Source organism: Microtus pennsylvanicus, chromosome 5, assembly GCF_037038515.1.
Source record: "Microtus pennsylvanicus isolate mMicPen1 chromosome 5, mMicPen1.hap1, whole genome shotgun sequence".
Lineage (NCBI taxonomy): Eukaryota > Metazoa > Chordata > Mammalia > Rodentia > Cricetidae > Microtus > Microtus pennsylvanicus.
Window position 1 is genome coordinate 18,349,219 of NC_134583.1, and position 21,329 is coordinate 18,370,547.

The window sequence follows — 21,329 nt, forward strand, 5'->3', positions numbered from 1 at the left end:
GCCAGCAGAGCCAAGAGAGGAAAAGCAGAGTAGAAAAAGAAAAGTAAGACAGAAATCTGAGAGATTTTAAAGAGGTATTCATAAAATAAATATAAATTGAATCTAGCACTCGTGGAAAACATTGAGGTAGACAGAAAACTGCATGCGTATGCTCACAAACATGAGACAGTTGTAAATTTAAATGGTATAAAAATATCTTCTATCATTAAAAAGTCCTCAGAGTACCCATTACGCTTCTGTTTTGAGGGGCTAGAGAGATGTCTTAGTGGTTAAGAGAATGTATTGTTCTTACAGAGGACCCAAGTTCCGTTCGCAGCGCCTGCCATCAGGCAGCTCACAATCACCTGTAACTCCAGCTCCAGGGAACCCAGCACCTACAGCCTCTGTGGGCATGTGCCCACACACGGATATACACACCCATACATCTAATTAAAATGAAATAAATCCTTTTAAAAATTAATCTAAATGTTTATTTTAAAATAAGTTGAGCCATGGAAAGGCTGCAAAAATAAGTTTCTGTATGTCTTTCAACTGGTTTCTGCTAATATTAATACCCTACATAATCATTTTATGTTTATGAAAATCAAGAACCAGGAAATTAAGCATGAGTGCAATATAATTAAGACCACTGTGGAATTTATTCTAATTTTATTGGTTTTTGGATTAGCATCCCTTTTTGTTCCAGGTTCCAATTCAGGATTCCACGTTGCATCCAGCTGTCCTACTTGAGTGTGCTTCGACTGACTGAACTCCCTCAGTCTGTCTGTTTCTCTTACACCCTTGGTACCCTTAAATGACACCGGTCAGAACTGGATGCGGTGTGCACACAGGAAGCTGACACAGGCTGATCTCAAGTCTCAGCTTCTGTCGGTTATTTTATCAAATACTTATCAACTTGAATTTATCTAAGGCTCCCTTATGTTGAGAAGAGATTCCCATATTGTTTGGGACAAATACCACAGAGATACTCATGTATTCTTCTTATTGGCAAACAAAATTATGTCATTTTATGACTAGGCCATGGAGTGCGCTCTTTGCACAAACAATATTCTGGATGTGTCTGTGAAAGTACTCTGAATTAAATTAGCAAGTGAGCTGGAGGACTGAATACAGAAGGTACCTGCCCTACCTTGAGTGGGTAAGTCTCTCCCTGGCAGGTGAGCGAACAGGACAGAGAGGCTGATCCTCCTCCCAGAAGGAGAGCTCCTTCCCAACTGTCTTCAGACTTGCTGCTGCTTGCCTTCGGACTCAGTCTGAAACTTTGGCTCTCTGAGGGTCCTAACTGCTGTCTCCAGATCTATGCTTCAGCAACAACCTGCCCGGTTCTCGGCATTTGGCATCACGCTGGAGCACACCATGGGCTCCCCAGTCCTCCAACTTACTAAGTCTTTCTGCTGATTTGGGGACTTGTCACCTTCCATAACTGTGGAGCAGCTCCTTACGATAAATGTACTTACATCCTAATAGCTGTGTTTCTCTGGAGAGTTTTAACTAACTCCCTTCTGAGGGTGTGTATAAAGGGTTACAGGACTGTGTCTTATCACTGGCAAGGGTAACTCTGACCATGTGGGAAAAGTGAGTTATGACAGGCTGCTTCATAAAAGTACTGTATTTCCATTTGCAATTAATAATCTTGGAAAGATTGATTGAAACAAATATCTCGGTTTTCTTTAAATTCTGACCCATTAATGTCTTTATTCATTAGTAGATATTATCTAAAACAATGCTACAGTACTTGCTTCTGATTTTCTATTTCTCTAATTCTTTCTGTACAAATTAATTAGAATTTTACTATCCCATCATCTCATTTACTAATGCATTCAATTATTTATGTATTAAAGTATACACTCATGGATATTTGACTTGTTCTATGGGTTATAACCCCATACTTTATTTATTTTTGTTTTGAGACAGGATCTCATGTAGCCCAGGCTGGCCTTGGAACTTTATTTATAGCCAAGGATGATCTTTAATTTCTGATCCTCCTGCCTCTACCTCCTGGATGCTGAGATATAAGTATGTGCTGGGTATCAAACCCAGGAACTCAGACATGTTAGATAAGCACTCTATCAACTGACTTTAAACACACACAAAGGAAGGGAAAAATTCATCAGATTTTACCCAACTTATAGGTAAAGAGACTTATAAATGCCGATCTGGAAGTGACAAAAAAAATTCAGGGCCTGACAATATTTGCCATTTGTACTCCAAACTTCAGCTTATGGTCCACTATATCTCAGAGTCCACTCTTCTCCCAAATCACAGAGAACAACTCTACAGCTCTCAGAGAATCATCCAGCAGACCTGGCAGAAACACAAATCAAGATGGGTATGGAGATGTGAACTTGTAACTCCACCGTATTGAAAGGGGAGGGAGAAGGATCGGGATTACAAAGGCCAGCTTTGGCTGCATAGGAAGCTAAAGGCCATCCCGGGACACATGTCTCCGAACAATCACAAAAGCCCGCAAATAAATGCAACAGATGCTTGTGTGGGGAAGAAGAGAACACATGCAAAGACGTTTTCAAATGAACAATTCTCAAGTTTAAGGGGCATTAAATCACTAACGAATCTCCTGCCGTGTCACATTTTAATAATAATTTTTGAATGACTTTTATTTATACTAAAATCTGAGAGGCACTGAGAAAAAAAATTGAGAACCATTAAGACATACTAGAGTGGAGAAATGATGCTAAACTTGGGAACACTAATCACAAGGTCAGTGAGGCACAGCTCAGAGCTGATGCTCAGCAGGCTGGAGGCCCTGGACGGTCTGATCCCCTCCAGCATCAACAGGAACAAAACCCCCTGGTTCCGGTCCTCACTCCAGGGGTTTCTCATCATAAGTACGGAGTGTGACCTGTACCTACTATTTGTTTTCTGTTTGTTTGTTTGTTTATTACTTTTTCTACATTCTCTTCCCTTCTCTCCTCCCAGTCCCCCAGCCACCCAATCCCCTCTCTTCCCAGCGCTCCATCTCCTCCTCCTCTGTTTCTGTTTAGGAAAGGGCAGGTCTTCTATGGGTATCAACAAAGCAAGGCATATCAAGTTGCAGTAAGACTAAGCATCTCCCCATGTGTTAAGACTGGACAAGGTACCCAGTATGAGGAGTAGGGTCCCAAAAGCTTGTAAAAGAGTCTGAGACAGTCCTTTTTCCCACTATTAGGTGTCCCAAAAAAAGACCAAGTTACACAACTGTAACATATATGCAGAATGCCTAAATCAGTCCCATGCAGGCTCCATGATTCAAGCAGTTCAGTCTCTGTGAGCCCCTATAAGCCCAGGCTTGTAGGTTCTGTGAGTTTTCTTCTGGTGTCCTACAATCCTGTCTCCCCCTGTTCTGCAGGATTCCCCGAACTCCACTTAATGTTTGACCATGGGTCTGCATCTGCTTCCATCAGTTGCTGAATTAAGGCTCTCTGACAACAACTGGGCTAGGCACCACTCTTGGAAATAATATATTCAGCAGCCTTCACTGGTGTTCCCAGCAAACACCATTCTCATCACAGAGTTCTTTCCACAATAAGGAGCTTTTCTCTCGGTTGAGGTTCTGACGCACTTCGTGGGTAAATCTCAGAGCTAAAGTCATCAACTTTGACAAACTAGTTGCACTAGCTTGCTCAAAATCTGGGGAGCCAGACTAGAAGGCACTGCTTATGTCTTATCACCACATTAGAGTAAGTAACTAGGTAGTGCTTTAATTTCCTGTGTGATCCTCAGAAAGAACTTTTTTTAGTTTGTATGGAATTTATACATCATCCCCACTCACCACCAACATCAATGGCCCTTCCTCTTCCCCCCAACCTTTCCTTTGCTGATCTCCTACCTCTTGAAGTTCGCTAAGGACGAGCGGGCAGTGCATGAGCCCCACACACTCTCTAAGAAATGGGCTTTGTTCATCTCACCTTATTTGATATGTCTGAGCACCTTCTGGACTCCATGCACTCAAAGGCCCATAAGCATATTCTGTAAACCTAGGAAACTTAGGTGTAGGATTGCATCCATGCGGAAAGAAAGACTCATAGGAACTGCGGACGATGAAAGCATTCCTCGGGAGTCAAAAGCCTCCTAGGCTCACTTCCTGTCTCCTAGGCTCAGTTCTTGCAGTTCAACACCACTGAACAGCAGCTCATAAGCCTTACAGTCTACAGCTAGCATCTGGAACAAAGAGACCCGTGTTTCTAACTCACTACTAACCAGACTTGTTGCTCTGGGAAAACATTGCTTCAATATTGTTGCTTCTGGGTCTAAGGATCTATCTGGCAGAAATGGTGAGATTTGAAGGCTATAAAAGCCAAATGAAGGGACTGAAAAGATGGCTTTCTGGGTAAAAACAATTTGCTGCCAAATCTGGCAACCTGAGTTAAATCCCTGCAACCTACATGGTGAAAAAAGAGAACCAACCCCTACAAGTTATCACATATATGTTCTCTCTCTCTCTCTCTCTCTCTCTCTCTCTCTCTCTCTCTCTCTCACACACACACACACACACACACACACACACACACAAATAAATGTAAGAGAAAATTACGCCATATGAGTCAAATGTTCCTCCCAAGTTTGAATTCCCAAAAACACTTTTGAGCTAAAGAATATAAAACATGCAACTGAACTCATCAAGACAGGCTCCCTCATTTCTGCCTTGGCTGCCTTATTTCAAGCATCAAATGAACCTGCTTTTCTATCTCTTTATTCAGACTTATTCTCCTTACACGACTATTTGGCAACCTCCAAATTTGGCTTGATAACCTATTACAGAGAACTCAATGTCATGATGAAATTTTGTTTTCAAACCTTCTACAAAGAGCATGCCTTTCTATTAAGAAAACACAATAGTAGCAGACCCTGGTGAATGGTTTTGTATTTGATCATCAGGGCCAGAAGAGCTCAGCTGCACAAGCAGACTCCTGGATGTTTCTTCAATTATGAACCCCATGTGTCACCTTAAACAGAACCTGAGATCTTCAATAACTTCCAACACCTGTGCAAGCAGCAAACAGGTGAATGTCTTTAACAATCAGCACACTGGGCCTGACTAGAGTGGTATACACAATCTAACTAATCTAAAACTATACACAATCTAACCCCTGAGCATGGGTCCCCAAGGAGGAAGTCCAGGTGCTTTGTGCATGGGGTTGGTGGGGGGGCTGGGAATCACATGTGCAGGTACAGGCACATATACATGTACATCTGTGCACATGCATTGAGACCAAAGGCCAATCTCAGGCACTGCTCCTTAGGAAACATTCTCCACTTTGGGGTTTCTGAGACAGGGTCCCTCATAGGGAATCGGGGCTCACTGATTAGAATAGTTTGGCTGATTGATGGAGGAGGATCATCTTTCTATCTGTTGTTTCATTGGTTAAGTAATAAAGAAACTGCTTGGCCTCTGATAAGACAGAAAATTAGGTAGGCGGAGTAGACAGAACAGAATGCTGGGAGAAAGAAGCTGAGTCAGGCAGTCACCATGATTCTCTCACTCCAGACAGACGCAGGTTAAGATCTTTCCTGGTAAGCCAGCTCATGGTGCTACACAGAATATTAGAAATGGGTTAGATCAATATGTAAGAGCTAGCCAATAAGAGGCTGGAACTAATGGGCCAGGCAGTGTTTAAAAGAATACAGTTTCCATGTAATTATTTCGGGTATAAAGCTAGCCGTGCGGGTGGCCGGGTGCCAGGAACGTAGCCCACCGCTCCTATTACTACAGCTGATAACTGAACTCAAGGGATCCCCCATCTTTAGTTCCCTAGTGCTGGGATATTAACATGTGCCTCTGCACCCAGCTTTTTACATGGCTTCTGGGGGTAACCTCAAATCCTCATGCTTGCAGGGGAAGCACTTAAGCAGTTGAACTATCTCCCCAGGTTCCTATCTTTAAACACAGGAGTCCTATGCTTTCTTAGTTCTCTGGGCATCATGACAAAATTCTGTATGAGGCTTCTTGGCAGGTACAATACTGAACCTCTAACCCCCACTCTGTGGGAGACTTTATTATTGCCTGCCCGATGCTCTTCTTGCTTGTGTCCGGACCACTAGAAAGTTAAGAGTGGCCACAGCTCTTCTGCCAGTGCACACTCCCTTTCCAAAGACCATGGAATGCACAGACAGAACCCTCGACATGCCATGCTCTGGAACCTTGGCATTAGTCCTTTTCTTCACAGTCGAGATAAGAATACCCCTGCTGGGCTCAGAATCGTGGAAATAACGAGAATATCTCAGATAATGAACAGTAAGATGGTACCTCTAAAAGATGTCAAGTCTTTTATCTAAACAATTTGAAAATATCTGAGATCCGGTGCCTGCTATCAATGGATTGAGTAAGCATTCTTAGGACCGATGACAAACTGGCTTTCCTCTACCAGCTTAGCAGCTAAATAAAGGAGCCTACTATAATTAATGGAGCATTACTGCAAGCTGATAACAAATCACCCCCTCAAAAAATTAGCAGATTACAACAATAAACTTTTGCTGTTGTTACTGTTTTTAGAGACAGGAGTCTCTCTATGTATCCTGGCTTAAAACCTACAAATATCCCTTACAGCAGGCTGATTCCATAAAGCCCCCTTTCCAGTCATATCTCTCTCTCTCTCTCTCTCTCTCTCTCTCTCTCAACACTCTCCCCCTCTGCCCAACCCCAGATCAATCCCTCAAGTTTCCGTACCCACCAACCCCCAATCCATGGGAACTCATGGAGTCTGAACCAAGAACCAGGGAACCTGCGTGGGACAAACCTAGGTCTTCTGCATATATGTGACAGTTGTGTAGCTTGGTCTATTTGAGGGACTCCTGGCTATGGGAGCAGGGGCTGTCCCGAGTGCTATGGCTGGTTCTAGGGAACCTATTCTTCATGCTGGGTTGCCTTGCCCAGCCTGAATACAAGGGGAAGTGCTTAGCCTTAAGGGCAGTTTGATATGCCAAGTTTTGCTGATGTCCATAAGAGGTCTGCTCCTTTTTAAGCAAATACTGAGGAGGGGTGGGTTGAGGGGGGCAGAGAGAAGGGAGTAAGTGGGAGGAGAGGAGGGATGGGAGGCTGCAGTTAGGATGTAAAATAAATAAATTATTAAATTTGAGAAAGAGAAAGAAAGAAATGGGAAAGCTGCAAATATCTACCTACCTCTGCCTCCTGAGTGCTGTGATTTTTTTTTGGTGGGGGGGGGTTTCAAGACAGGGTTTCTCTGTGGCTTTGGAGCCTGTCCTGGAACTAGCTCTGTGTGCTGTGATTAAAGGTGTGTGCCACCATGCCCAGACATATTTTTAATTATATTTATTATGTGTGTGTGCAAGAGAGAGAGAGAGAGAGAGAGAGAGAGAGAGAGAGAGAGAGAATTCGTGTCATGGAGTATTTGTAGATACCAATAGACCAGCTGAGAAGTTGGTTCTCTCCTTCCACTATGTTGATCTTGGTAACAGAAAGCAATTTTTTCAGGCTTGGTGACAAGTGTCCTTACTCAATAAGCTAGAATCTATGGGTCCAGAACCTAGGAAACCTTATCTAGGTACCACTGGATCAGGGTCTCTCAGAATCTACAAATAAGATGCTAGCCAGGTGTGAGAGTTTTAATCTTACATGTTCTCCAAAGGTCCACATATTAAAAGGCCCATCCCTAGAGGAGTTCTCTTGGTAGACAGCAAAACTCTTAGGAGGCAGGACTTTAGTGGGAGATCTTTAAGTCAGGAGAGGCATGCCGTGAAAGGGACATCGGCATGCATTCTCTCTCTTTCTCCCTCCCTCCCTCCCTCTCTCTCTCTCTTTCCCTGACCCTCCTCTTTCCTCCCACGATGAAATGAGCAGTTTTTTCGTGACATGTTAACATATCATTACCATCCAACACCACTATCAAAGCGGTAAAAGCAATGAGTTTCCCTGACCTTGAATAGCCTCTGTCAGCCAAAATAAACCTTTTCTCTTTGCAAGTTGATTGCCTTTGTTATTTATTATAGCATCAGAAAACTGACTGATATGTCAGAGCTAACTTGGGGAAGATCTACTAAAAAAATATTGTTCATGTAGCTGCTAGTCCATCTCGGTTCTTCACTGGCTCTTGGGTAAGGGCAACTCTTCCTTGGTGCACGTTCCTTTGTACAGCAAAGTTGGCTTATCAGAGCAAGTGATAAAGAATTAACAGTGGCAGGACAGGGGGCCTAGGACAGACTACCATCTTATGTAATTAAAGCTTAGGATGTCACCTAATAATAATTCACAATTCAGTTTTTAGAAGCAAAGTAAGTTTGGCCTATGATCACCCAGGGAGGATTCACAGAGGTTGCATCCCAGGATCATTGGTGCCTTCTAGAGGTGCCTATGCCAGGAGGGAAAGATCCCTATTCCCCTGCTCAGAGGAGGAAAAAAAACAATGTAAGTAGTTTCATGAGGTTGGAAAGAAAGAAAGAAAATGTCTAAGGAGAAATAAGTAACAAGCAAGGAAGGGGAGATAGCAGTGAACTTCAGCAAGCAAGGGTTCTACAGTGCAGCAGACGCATATGGGGACAAGTGGGAAAGATGTTATACACACACACACACACACACACACATATATATATATATATATTATAGTGATATATATATAATATACATATAGCGAGAGTAGGGTTAGAGCCATAAAAAGAGCTTAAATTTTAGCAAAGAACAGTGAAGGACTTTGGTTCTGGTTTATATTTTTGAAACTAAAATAAAAGATAAAACTAAAGCTTGGGCCAGCAGCCGTGAAGCTAGAGCAAATCGAGGCAAGCCACCTGGTGCTTCTACCACAGCTTAAGAGCAGAAAGCAGGGAGGAGACTAGAGAATTTGGTGAGCACTCTGACAGTGAAACCTACCAGTCCTCCCAGTGAGCAACCAGCTACTGAGCATCTCTACAGCCAGGGTCTTCCTTCTACACACCAGACATAAGTACACCACTGGTAACAATAATCAGAATAATACCTACAGTCTGGTGAGGTTTAATATAATAATACCTACAGTCTGGTGAGGATTAATATAATAATACCTACAGTCTGGTGAGGATTAATATAATAATACCTACAGTCTGGTGAGGAGTAATATAATAATACCTACAGTCTGGTGAGGAGTAATATAATAATACCTACAGTCTGGTGAGGATTAATATAATAATACCTACAGTCTGGTGAGGATTAATATAATAATACCTACAGTCTGGTGAGGATTAATATAATAATACCTACAGTCTGGTGAGGATTAATATAATAATACCTACAGTCTGGTGAGGATTAATATAATAATACCTACAGTCTGGTGAGGATTAATATAATAATACCTACAGTCTGGTGAGGAGTAATATAATAATACCTACAGTCTGGTGAGGATTAATATAATAATACCTACAGTCTGGTGAGGATTAATATAATAATACCTACAGTCTGGTGAGGATTAATATAATAATACCTACAGTCTGGTGAGGATTAATATAATAATACCTACAGTCTGGTGAGGATTAATATAATAATACCTACAGTCTGGTGAGGATTAATGAAGACAATCTCCATTCCTACAATCTCTAATCTCACCAAACCTACATAAGACATTGTCATTACATCAGAACTAGGACACATATCTAACTTATAGCCAGTGTTTTTGTGCACATTGCAGCATATATAATACATTCATAATAACATAATATACATAATATACAAATTATTTTGAACTGTGTTCCTCTGAAGGAACTTCATAGTTGCACTGAACTACGAAAGTGCGTACTATACCCTGTGTTTCTGCTGTCTATGTGCATTGTGGTTGTTGCATGAATGGCAGCTCTTGTCAATGCTATCTTGATTCTATGAGGCACAGCTCTGGGGGCTTGAGATACAGACATGAATAGAATAAACAAACTCTTGTGGAGTTTCCATCACAGGGAATGTCTATAAATAACCACCAAATAAAAAAACAGTAGCTAGTGACACATGGCATTCGGAGACGGAAGGTAAGGGAATATGAGGAGGGCGACTGTCAACTGCGTTAGACAGATGGTCAGGGATCCCCGCTCTGGGGAGGTGACACTGATACAGAAATATGAAGAAGGACCCAGAGATGCAAATGCTTAAAGGAAGATAATTGACTGTTGCAAAACAGCTAAGACATATACTTGAAGGTTAAGCTGGGTGTGGTCTTGAAACATGGAGGTTGACAGATGCTGTTAGGATACAGCAAGAAAGAACTGGGTTGAGGTTAAAGAGAAGGCGGGAGTAAAGAGACAGTAAAAGGCATGAAGCAGAGGCAGAAAACGGAGATAAGGCAATTTCTGGTCATCTTGGGCAAATGATTGGATAAGGCTCCTGTTCACCAAGGGAGGTCACAGGGGTGCTAGTCTGGTGGGAAGATGGTATGTCCCGACTGAAGATCTACTCCATTAGAGGAGGTTGTAGACATCTAAGTGAAGAGCTACAAAACACCTGAGATTCAGAACAGAGAACACTTGGGAATCTACGTGTGTGGAAGTGTGCAGTGAGAAACAAGTGGGAGGGGCGGGGTAAGATCTGAATCTATCCATTTGTTATTACCTGTAAAGAAGAGATGGGAAGGAAGGGCCAGCGAGCATCATAGGTAAGATAAAGCTGGGTATCCTTCTTCTTGGCTTGCTCATGGAGCAAGTCATGTGAACAATTAGGACGCCCGAATGGCATGGGGCACAGTTCCGGCATTGAGGCATAGCTTATCCTATCCGGCATAAGCTCTGGCTTATGTTTCACTCAGCTTAAATGTCACCCCACCCCAATGGAATGACCCACTCCAGGAATGACCGTATCCTGCCCACAACCACTACCCTGGAAACTGCCCTCTTTGTGTCCTGTTCTTCCCGGAGGTATCCCTCACACATGTGTGGTTTTACAAATGATTCCCAACAGTATTTATTTCTCATGGCAGTCCTGCTAACTCAGAGCTGTGCCAAACTTGTTCATCCCTTCACAAAGATTTCAGCATGCTAGTCAATGCATGCCTCTTTGATAAAAGACACTGCTCTGAATTCTCATTTTTACAAATACATCCTCCTTCTATGTTTCTAGCTCGTGGAAATGGGTCTTGTGGCGGCATTAGAGCCTGTTACTCTTTTTGTCCCCATCCTTTAAAAAGTATCCATAATTTAAGATATTCATGATGACTCATGCCAGTAATCCCAATACTCAGGACACTGAGGCAAGAGGATCGGGAGTTCAAGGCCAGACTCTGCTACGTAGTGAGTTTGAGAGCAGACTACGCTTCCTAAGACCCTAGCTAGAAAAAAAGAGGGGGTGGGGATTTGTGAATTTAATACTCTACTCAGAATTAATTCTTAGATCCAGAAATCCTGAGCTTATTATTGGCTGTCTGCTAACAGTCACTATTAGCCACTGCCTATGTAGTGTTGGTCCCCATACCTAAAACTGGGTTTCATTATTCTCCCTATCACACACACACACACACACACACACACACACACACACAAAGAAATTCTCCATTTATCAATTACTCATCTACTGTCAAATGAGATCATGGTTGTTTCACCACACAGGACCTAGAGATGTCCCAAAGCAAAGATATAATTGAATAGTCTATACTGCTTCATCATGATCAGAGATACACAGTGCTCAGATGGATGGTCTCCAAATTCAATTCCCACAGCCAGGAGCATATTATTATTACTCCATCATGAGCCTTAGAAGTCAGTAGAAATTCTAGAGAAGAAACCAAAGCCCATTTCAACCCACCCCTTTACTGCTGTCATGCATACACCACACGCATACACACACACACACACACACACACACACACACACACGGTCACTACCTCCATATTTTGTAACACTTAGCTGTGATCAATACTACGAAATCTGTTTTTTTCAAAAGCAACATAATACAATCTTGTTTTGTGACTTGGAAGGTCTGAGAAACAAAAGGTAAGATGGTTACCCAAGAGGGCTAGAGATTTTCTATTTCTCATTACAGCTTTTCTCTGCAATTCTTGGAGAATAGTTTAATTTTCTATATATGATTTAACCCAGAACTAAGTGATGAGCCAAATACGTTTACTTGAAAAACAGAATGAAATGACTTCTTTTAGCCAGCACCACCACATAACCATTTTGTAAAACTGCACCACCTTGTAATGACACATGCTTGGGAAGGGGGCAGCTTAGGAAGGAAGGCCGCCTCTGGCAGAACTCCCTCCTTTGTATCATTTACCCTTCGTTAAATCATCAAGATCACAGATAGTTATTAAAATAGCCAACGCATGTAGTTCTTACAAATGTGCCAACCTGATGTCAACAAGGACTGAAAACCAAAGAGACCCTGAGCTATTTTTGTACTCAAATACTTCACACTAGAAAATGCACAATCAATCTTTTATTAAGCAGCTGCTGCTTTCTGGAAGTCAGCTTTTCATCACCTCCATTGTAAGTCCCATTTTTCATCTGGCTCCTACCGACCGGAGCAGGCTCTTAAAAGCATGCCTCTTGAGAAAGGGTACAACCTCAATTTACAGACATATCCATGATTGTTTTGTTTTGTTTGCAGTCCTGGCGGTGCAGCCCAGGGTCTTCCACTGGACAAGCACTCTGCAACAGAGCTACATTCCCAGACAACGGGAAATCATCCCATAGTCCACTTCTAGGAGCGGGCAAATAAAACATTCTCAAACATTACTTTAGAGACCATTTCTTAATTCCATAGTCCAGGCTCTGACTACCTCCGGAAATGTTCTATATCTGCCATCCTGAGATAATAAAAACTCACCTTAAAGCATAATTAATGAGGAAATTTGGAGGTGTAGCTGGGTAATAGGGAGTCAGTGGAGTCCTAAGGGAACATGTGTTGTCATGGGGGCCATGTCAAGGACCCCAGGGCCTCAGGCCCATGACAATGGCAAGGCCTTCCCTCCCAGTTCATGTGTGGATGTTGATAGCATGTGTAGAAAATGTTTACCGTAGCTTTGTCTCCTCAGCCCAGATTTACAGCCTGAGGCTGCTTCACCACTGATTTGCACCCACCATGATTACCTAAACCTGTGTCCCTGACTCCACTGTTTGCCATAACCCTGACTCCTTATTCAATGGTATATAATAAACACACTGAGCTTTGGGATGCTGCAGCATCTCCATCAGAGAGTCCACACCAGCCAGTCAGAGCTCTCCTGTATGTGTCTGACCTTGCATTATTCCCTCATCACCTCAGTCAGGTTCTCAAACCCAAGCCATGCAAAGATTCAGCAGTTCGAAAATAATGTCTTAAGCTTGACATTCCAGATGTGAACCCCGGCTCGAATCTACCTGATTGTGTGACTTTTGGAAAGTCATTCAATTTCTGTAGGCTTCAGATTTCCTCATTTATCAAATGGGTGGTCTTATTTGACTCTGTCCTGGATTCCATGGTCTTTTCTTACTTTGATTGCATACCTAATGTCCACAGCTGGGGAGCTCTTTGTTACTAATAGACATGGCTGTACAAATCTTCTTCTCAGACTGTCTTATTTTCTGTTTGTTTTTTGAAGTATCTGTAGACTCAGAACTAACAAAACCAAAGTATAAGACAAGTAGTAAGCAAAATAGAGTCTGTCTGGTAAGTTTTCCCAGCCCAAGTGATACTAGGCATATAATGGTTCAGAATACTTAATAATGGAAAAGATAGAAGAAATGAAAAATAATGTATCATGGTACACAGAACAACAACCAACTTCAAATTTACAAATATTAAATGGTACTTCCCATTCAGTTCACAGTCAACCACTGGTGGTTGAAACTGTAACAAATGAGCTGACTGAGGGCAAAATACCGCGCTTACAAGGTCTCCAGGCTACCCACCAGTGATGCACTGGCGTCCTGTCATCCCGATTGGGAACAAAGCATTGGTTTAGTCATTGAGTGCTTGGAGAAAGTGTCTGTTTACATTAGTGCCTTCACCCTGCCCCCTAAACTTCTCTCAACGAGAAACACTCTAGTGAAGTGATATTTACCAATGCTCTGATGGAGAAATTAATGCTGTGCAATTGTTAAAAGGCTTTTATTGCCATAATCATTGCCACAATAACTCTGGGACTCAACTCCTTATTTGCTGAGGCTTCCAGAAGCATTCACTAGAGAGGAGGAGGAGTGAGTCAGAAACAGCAACTGCCACTGTTAGGGAAGAAGGACCCAACTCAGGGCTGGTCATCTGAGGGTATGATCTCAATTCCCACAGCAAGGCACCAAATGGAGTTCAAAGGAGGATTCTGGGTCCAGCAAATATCTGGCATGTGGAACAATAAAGAGTGGTCAACACAGATGATTATGCCAGAGAGGTGATGTCCACAGAGCCTCCACTTCCAAGGCACCAGGTAGGTTTTATCAAAACAAGTCCCATACCCCACTTCGTCATGGAGGCAAGGAATCTAACACGCTCTAAGATGAGGATGGTGACAGATCTGGACATCACTGCCTTTATGGGAGGGCTCGGAAACAAAACCAACTTCTGAAAATAAAACCAGAAGTCCCGTCGAGAACTCGGTTCCTGTAACTGCCCCATATTGGAGGACATTGGTTCACATCTAGGCCCTTGATTTGAACAGTCTCTTTGTGAACTGTCAGAGCAAAGAAACAAGCTGACCCAATGCAGAACTACAGCAGCCCAGGGCTCTCTGTAGCCAGCTGGTGAGTGGAATATGTCTATCCTCACTGGTCCATGGGAATTGAAGGCCCTGTGCCTCTCTAAGGAGCTCTCCAAACACACTTTAGCCCATGGTGTGCAACAAATGCAACACCTGGAATAAAACACACTAGGAAGAAGAAAGCTAAGGCTTCACACCAACATGACAGGACTAAAACGATGACAACTGTCAACACAATCACACACACACATACAAATAGGTCAGAAGCCCGACTGTCACCTCATCTGTCTAACTTTATTGGTGTATGTGCTCGCAACCAGCCTGACCCGTATATAAATAGAAGAGGTTCCCTGCTCAGAATCGCCCTATCCTCCCAGTACACTGGGAAATGACAGCATCCTCTGCAGCCAGGTCCTGATGCTGAAGCAGGCTCCACATATTCTCACATGGAACCTCAGTAACTACGCTAATATTGAATACCAGAGATGGCTCCAGGAAATTAGGAGCTTGGTTAAATGGTGCAAATGCAACCTACGCGTAGGAGCAAAAACCCCAACCAAGTTAAGCTCGTAAAGCAGCAGCACTCTACTCGTCATGCAACAGTAAGCACAGAAATATAGAAGGTGTGGTACATTACCCAAAAGCCCCGCTAAAGACCGCATGTCCTTCTCCATCAGCATGTAAATCTCTTCCTCCGAGAAGCGGCCAATGCCGTGGCCGTGCATCTCCCGTTTCACAATTCCTTTTGTTATGTGGCACACGACCCACCTGAGCAGGTTACTGAAGGGACCACCACCACTAAGAGACAGCATCTTCCGGGTCTCATTGAGATTGTCCACCCACTGGCAATAAGCTAACGTCCTGGAATTGTGTGGAAACAAGTTACTACTGTGCACCAGAGATGTGTAGCTCTGCAGTCACTTTCAAAAGCATTGTTCAGAAGTTAGCACTTTCTGGAGGAACCAAACAATCGCAGCGTTTAACCTGTGGGGGGCAGGAATTACCACAGCAGCTCTGGTCGATGTCTAGACTTACAAGCCTTGAGAGAATGACAGTGTCCCGCGTTCCTTTTTGACCAAATCTCCCCAGTCACCTGCCCCCAGCCTCCTTTGCTCTTCCTCTTATGCCAGTTCACAGAAGCCTTAGTTTCTCAACTGAGCTGGCAAGTACTATGGGAAGCACCTCAGCGACAGCAGCAAGGGGGAAGAGGGCATCGCTCCCTCCTGGAGCTTAAGGAGGGCTCCACGGGCAAGGGCTCTGTGCTAAGTCGTGTGTTTCTATTCTCTATACTGCATGTATTTTACATTTCGTGATGAAAGGGGTTCGGTTAGTTCTCAAGACACTTTTTTTGCCTTTTGGATAAAGTTTATTGGGAAGGTACACCTGTCTTTGTTGATATGTCATAAATTATATGCTGTGAACATGTAAATTATTTGCTCTCCAGAAAAATCAACTCTCTACCTCAGGCTGTTTCCAGAAATGTTTAGTGCTCACCCAAGGAACTGTGGAGTCGCTTTTCCCATTGGGTGGCACTTGTGGCAAACTCACCCATCCCCTGTTCCCACAGGACACACACAGACAGTCAAGCATCCTATTGGTTGCAAGGCCTGTACTTTTCCTTACTTGGTTTTAGAAACCTGTACAATCTCAAAAGTGCCTTTTTATAACTAACCATGTTGTCAGATATAAAGTAAAGGGTTCCTTCTGAGAAGAATAGAGCTGTGAGAATATACACATGAAATATTTTTTAATTGAAAAATGTATTGATCATTATCTCTACCCCTGATGCGGGCTAATATTTAGTAATGGCCTCTTAAAAAATCATAAATGTAAAAATAAATATTATTAGAGAAAACACAAAAGGTGATAGTAAGTTGTAGCTATAAAGAAATGTTATTTTATACATTAGGAAGAAAATGGGAGCTGGGCTGCATCTCAGTAGTATGTGTTGGTCCTGGTATCCATCCCTAGCACCACCAAAAAAAAAAGCCCTGAAATTTTTAGCATTTTTATGTAGTTATGTTCAATTGGGGTCCACTCAACTAAAAATGAAAATATACAAGAAATAGGTTTGAGCTGGAGAGATGGCTCAGAGGTTAAGACCTCTGACTGCCCTTCCAGAGGTCCTGAGTTCAATTCCCAGCAACCGCATGGTGGCTCAGTCATCTGTAATGAGATCTGGTGCCCTCTTCTGGCCAGCAAGCATACAGACAGACAAAACACTGTATACATAATAAATAAATAAATGTTTTAAAAAAATAGGTTTACCTAAAGTTTTTTAATCATCCTTGAATTTTTACTAAAAGTCTTCATTTTAATGCCCTCTCCATACTACAGCCATATTTAACTTTTACCTATTATCTTCTAAAAGGAATACCTACAATTCTTGTAGAAAGCTCTCTGTGTGTTTCATAAATCTCTCAAAACAAAGCATTGCAAAGTAAAGAACTGAATTTTGCTGAAAACAGGAAAAAATATTTCACAGCAATATTTGACTGTTCATAGACAGTGCAAGCGACAGGCCTTCTGATGTAAAATATCTATTCCACTGAATTCTACGCAAATGTGAATATTTATCTCTTTTTTTATACCTGCAATAATTTAGCGGTGGATTTCACATTCCATTAGAATAATAAGCACCGAATCATCGAAATTCACAACAGGGTTACACAGTCTTTGATTGTCTGGAAATCCAACGGCCTTAGGGAAAAAATTAATTCTAAACTGAATACAGAGAGGTAATAACAGAACAGAGGAGGCGCCTGGAGCACAAACATAAGGGACAGATGACTCTACCCTGGAAGGTTCACGTAAAAAGAAAGGAAGTTTTGTGCCAGCCAGTCACACAAGTTAGATCCTGGGCAGAGCTGCAGGATGGACAGGCATGAGCCGAAGCGGTGCCGGCCTGAAGACTAACCTGCTGGACCCACCAGAAGTCCAGGAGTGTGGGCTCCAGGATGCATGTGAAGAAATCTGCAAGGCCTGTGGCAGACGGGTGCTACGGAGCAGATCACCACAGAGCCAGGCTTAATCGCTTAATTCCAAAAGGAAAGGTTAAGCATGGGAAACATCAGCCCGACAAGAAACATCATCAGACCTGTGGCAGTGCTGGGAGGAAGGCTGGCTAGAAGACAGGCTGTGGGAGGCAGGCAAGAAATGAGGCGCTGACTAGACCAGGACAGAGATACTGAGGCAGAAGACTCCAGTCACAGACGGATATGCGGGGAAAGTGAGTGGTTTGTCTCCCAGACTAATCATTTGAGTGTATTTCACTAATCGGGGCTGGATTACAAAGGGCAGGATGAATTTGGGGAAGGAGAGATAGGTCCCCCACTTGCATTTGAGGGTTCCAAAGAGCCGCCAACTGAAGACGTCCAGAAAGTAGAAAGAACTCAGGAGACGAGTTTAGACTTTCCACAGAGAACTGGTGGGCAGGGACATGTTAGCAAGTTTTAAAACGGTGAGGGGAAATGAGATTATCCAAGGAAATTTCTAGAATAAGGACAATGTCAGGAAGACCATAGCTCAAAGATAAGAAAGTGAGGCTGGAAGAGGGTATGGAGAGGAGAGGAATCTCATTTTCCAAGAAGGGTGGGGGAGGCGGATGAGGGTCTCATAAAGGATACAGGGCTACAGAGGTTAAGCTTCCTGCCCTGTGATGACTTCTCTTTTCTCTCCAGAGAAGGAAGCGTGCATGTGGGCATGTGCAGGAAGTAAGATATGACAGTGGGTACAGAATAGCAGGTGGCAGTAAAGGCAGCTGTCGGGCCACACAGCAGGGATGACAGGAAGTCAAAGGTGTTAGGTTCTTACCCTGCAATTGCAGCTTGAAAACATAGTACAGAAGAAGAAACACTGCGCTCAGTTAGAACTCTGCCCTAAAAGTAACCTTGCAAACTGGTCTTTCTCTCTTCCCCTTTCTGCTCTGCATGCATGCATGCGTGTGTGCACGCATGCGTGCATGCCTACCCATGTGCATGTTCACTATGTATACAAGTGAACATATTATGAGGGCACATGAGCGCATATGAGGCTGGAGGTTCCTCAGGTTCTGCCCCACAATTTTTTATTTAGGCAGGGTCTCTACCAACTTACCAGGTATAACTAGGCTAGCTCGCCAGTAAGGCCCAGAGCCTTTCCAGCACTGAGATTTAGCATACACCACCACACCTGGTTTTCTGTGGGGGAGCAGTGCGGGCAGTACACTTTATGTGTGCACGCGCCCTAAGAAACCAGAAGATAGCTGGTAGCTGGAGTTACAGGTGGCTGCTAGCTGCCTTCTGTGGACACTAGGAACAGAACTCAACTCCACTGGAAGAACTGCAAGTATTCTTAACCACTAAACCATCTCTCCGGTCCCCAAACTCATCGTTTTTAAAACATGGGTTATGTAAATTAAACTCGGGTCTTCACTCCTGCAAGGCCCTGCAGGCACTGCAGTAAATGACTATCTCCCCCGCACCTGCTTTGTATTTGATTTCTCTGCTTCTCTACTGCCCCCATTCCAGACCAGGTTGTTAAAGAAGGACCCCACAGGCTTGTTAGGGATCAACTCCAACCAAGTGTCAAAAGTACCAAAAGAAGAAATAATGTGTGAATCGCATACTCTTATCTCACCTATGACAAGCAGGGGACTTCATATTTTGTGTTTCCTTGGCATTACAGTTAAAGACACACCTCTCAGCCAGGATTCCAGAAATAGTGAGAGATCCCACCTCATCCCTCCACCCAAACAACTCTCATCCAATCCAGCAGCCAGCAACTTGCTGTATGCCCTCCAGCACCTCTTCTCTGAACGTAGCTTTCACAAGCCTACCGCATCGGGCACGATTAGCCTCTCTGGGAACTTACCTTTGGCTCATATGGCTGATTTCCCTCCCATTTTTCCCATGGTCCAAAGATTTATCTATTTACTCTTCTTCTGTTCTCCTACCTACTTAATCTACAGTCATGAGGTGATCTAACTCATACCAGCAACTCAAAGGGATGCCTAAATCTATACCTAACCCAGACCTCTCTGTCCTGACACCCAGGAGTCCCACACAGGAGACCCTCAGGAAATGCAAACTACATTTCCAAAATTGGACTCATTTTTTTTTTTTTGCTTGCTTCACCTCACCCTCCAAGAATCCCAGGAGTCACTCGTCAGGAATTCCAGGACATTTTCTCCATGGCTCCCACCCAGGTGTGCCTAACGTACGCTCACAGGCCAACACGTTGGTAGATTACATAATTTTGCAATGTCAGAAACCCCTGGACCCTCACCAAGGTCTGGCCCTTCCCAGACTCCATCTCTCAATATGGCCTTCCATAAACCCTTCAGATCAGCTGTACAGAAAAACATGAACCTGCCCTCCCTACTACAGACTGAATGTTCATGTCCCCAAATATCTTATATTGAAACAAGTCTAGTGGTATTAGGAAGCAGGGCCTTTGGGGTACTAAAGTCATGAGGACAGTGTCCTCAAGAGTGAGATTACTGCCTTTATAAAAAGGACCCATAGAGTTTCTATATCCTTTCTGTCAAGTGATCTTACAACAAGAAGATGGTTATGTGTGGACCAGAAAGCAGGCCCTCACTAAACACTGAGTCTGCCAAAACCTTGGCCTCAGGCTAACTGGTGTCCGTGACTCTTGAGATAGAAACTTCTGAACTTCCCAGACTGCTCTTCAGTGACAGGAGTCTAGATAGACTGAGACACTCCCCAAACCCCAGTTTCTTGGCTCCAAGTATTTACAGACACTGCCGCCTCTACCGGAACATCCTAACTGCCCTTACCATCGGCTCCTTCACCTGCTGCTCCAGTTGTCCTTGGTATTATCACACTGCGCTTCCTCTGGGAGCCTTGCTTTCATCTCACCAGCGGGTGCTTACTGCCCTCCCTCCGCTCCTCAAGCTCTCCCTCCCCCAACAGTGACAATTCTGGAGGCTTAAGGACAGCTTTCTCTATAGAGGCTCCTGCCAGCCTGAGAGCCACTTGGGGGTAGGAGCATGGTATCTGTACGCTATAGTGGCCATTCACTTCATTTGCTGAAGCATGAATTGTTGATTGAACGAAAACCAACTTTAACTGAACCAATGCTGGCTATGTGATGTTTCTGAGGGAGGACATGTACTTAGGAAAAAGAGAGAGAAGGATCCATGAGGAAGATGAAGTGGCTGGCACGGGTGTCTACACCTTTATCTTCACTGGGAAGAAGCCCAGTGCACCAGGAGTCCTGAATTATTAACCGGAGTCAGCAGGCAGGGTCAACTGGGAAAGCAGAGTAGCGTAAGCAATTAGTGAAATTTATCATGGGAAAATCTATTTCAGAAAGTTAAGATCCTCATTTTCCTCAGCACAACTAATGGGTCTAATCTTGCCGACAAGAATGTGGTCAAAGATTTAAAGATACTTGCTCAAACGTTTCTAAAGGAAACCAAGAAAACAGGCAAAAGGCCAAGCATCATCACCCATGCCCATGCCCAGCACCTGGGAAGCTGAGGCAGAGGGATTGTGAGTTTAAGTAACTCACCAGACTACATAACACGACTGTGTCAAGGAGACCAAAACGTCAGGGAGGAAAAGGAGGAAAAGAACAGGGCAAAACCATTGATCCCTGATTGGTTTGGTTTGGTTTGGTTTTGATTTGATTTTTAGTACAGAATCCAACCCAATACCTTGTGCCTGCTAAGCTGGTGCTCAACCTCTGAGCTATATCCCCACCCACCATAACCTGCCATGAAGTCAGGCACAAGGCATAAATGAATACTAC

The 21,329-nt window shown here is 43.5% G+C and overlaps 1 protein-coding gene across 2 annotated transcripts in view; it reads right to left on the bottom strand.

Annotated features, from left to right (window-relative positions):
* Positions 1-21,329, bottom strand: part of Faxc (failed axon connections homolog, metaxin like GST domain containing) — a 60,580-nt gene that overhangs the window by 16,682 nt on the left and 22,569 nt on the right. For both annotated transcript variants that reach the window (XM_075971317.1, XM_075971318.1), the window contains one exon: positions 15,211-15,434. In XM_075971317.1, the coding sequence (XP_075827432.1) occupies positions 15,211-15,434 (224 nt within the window). The remainder of the gene's footprint in view (positions 1-15,210; positions 15,435-21,329) is intronic.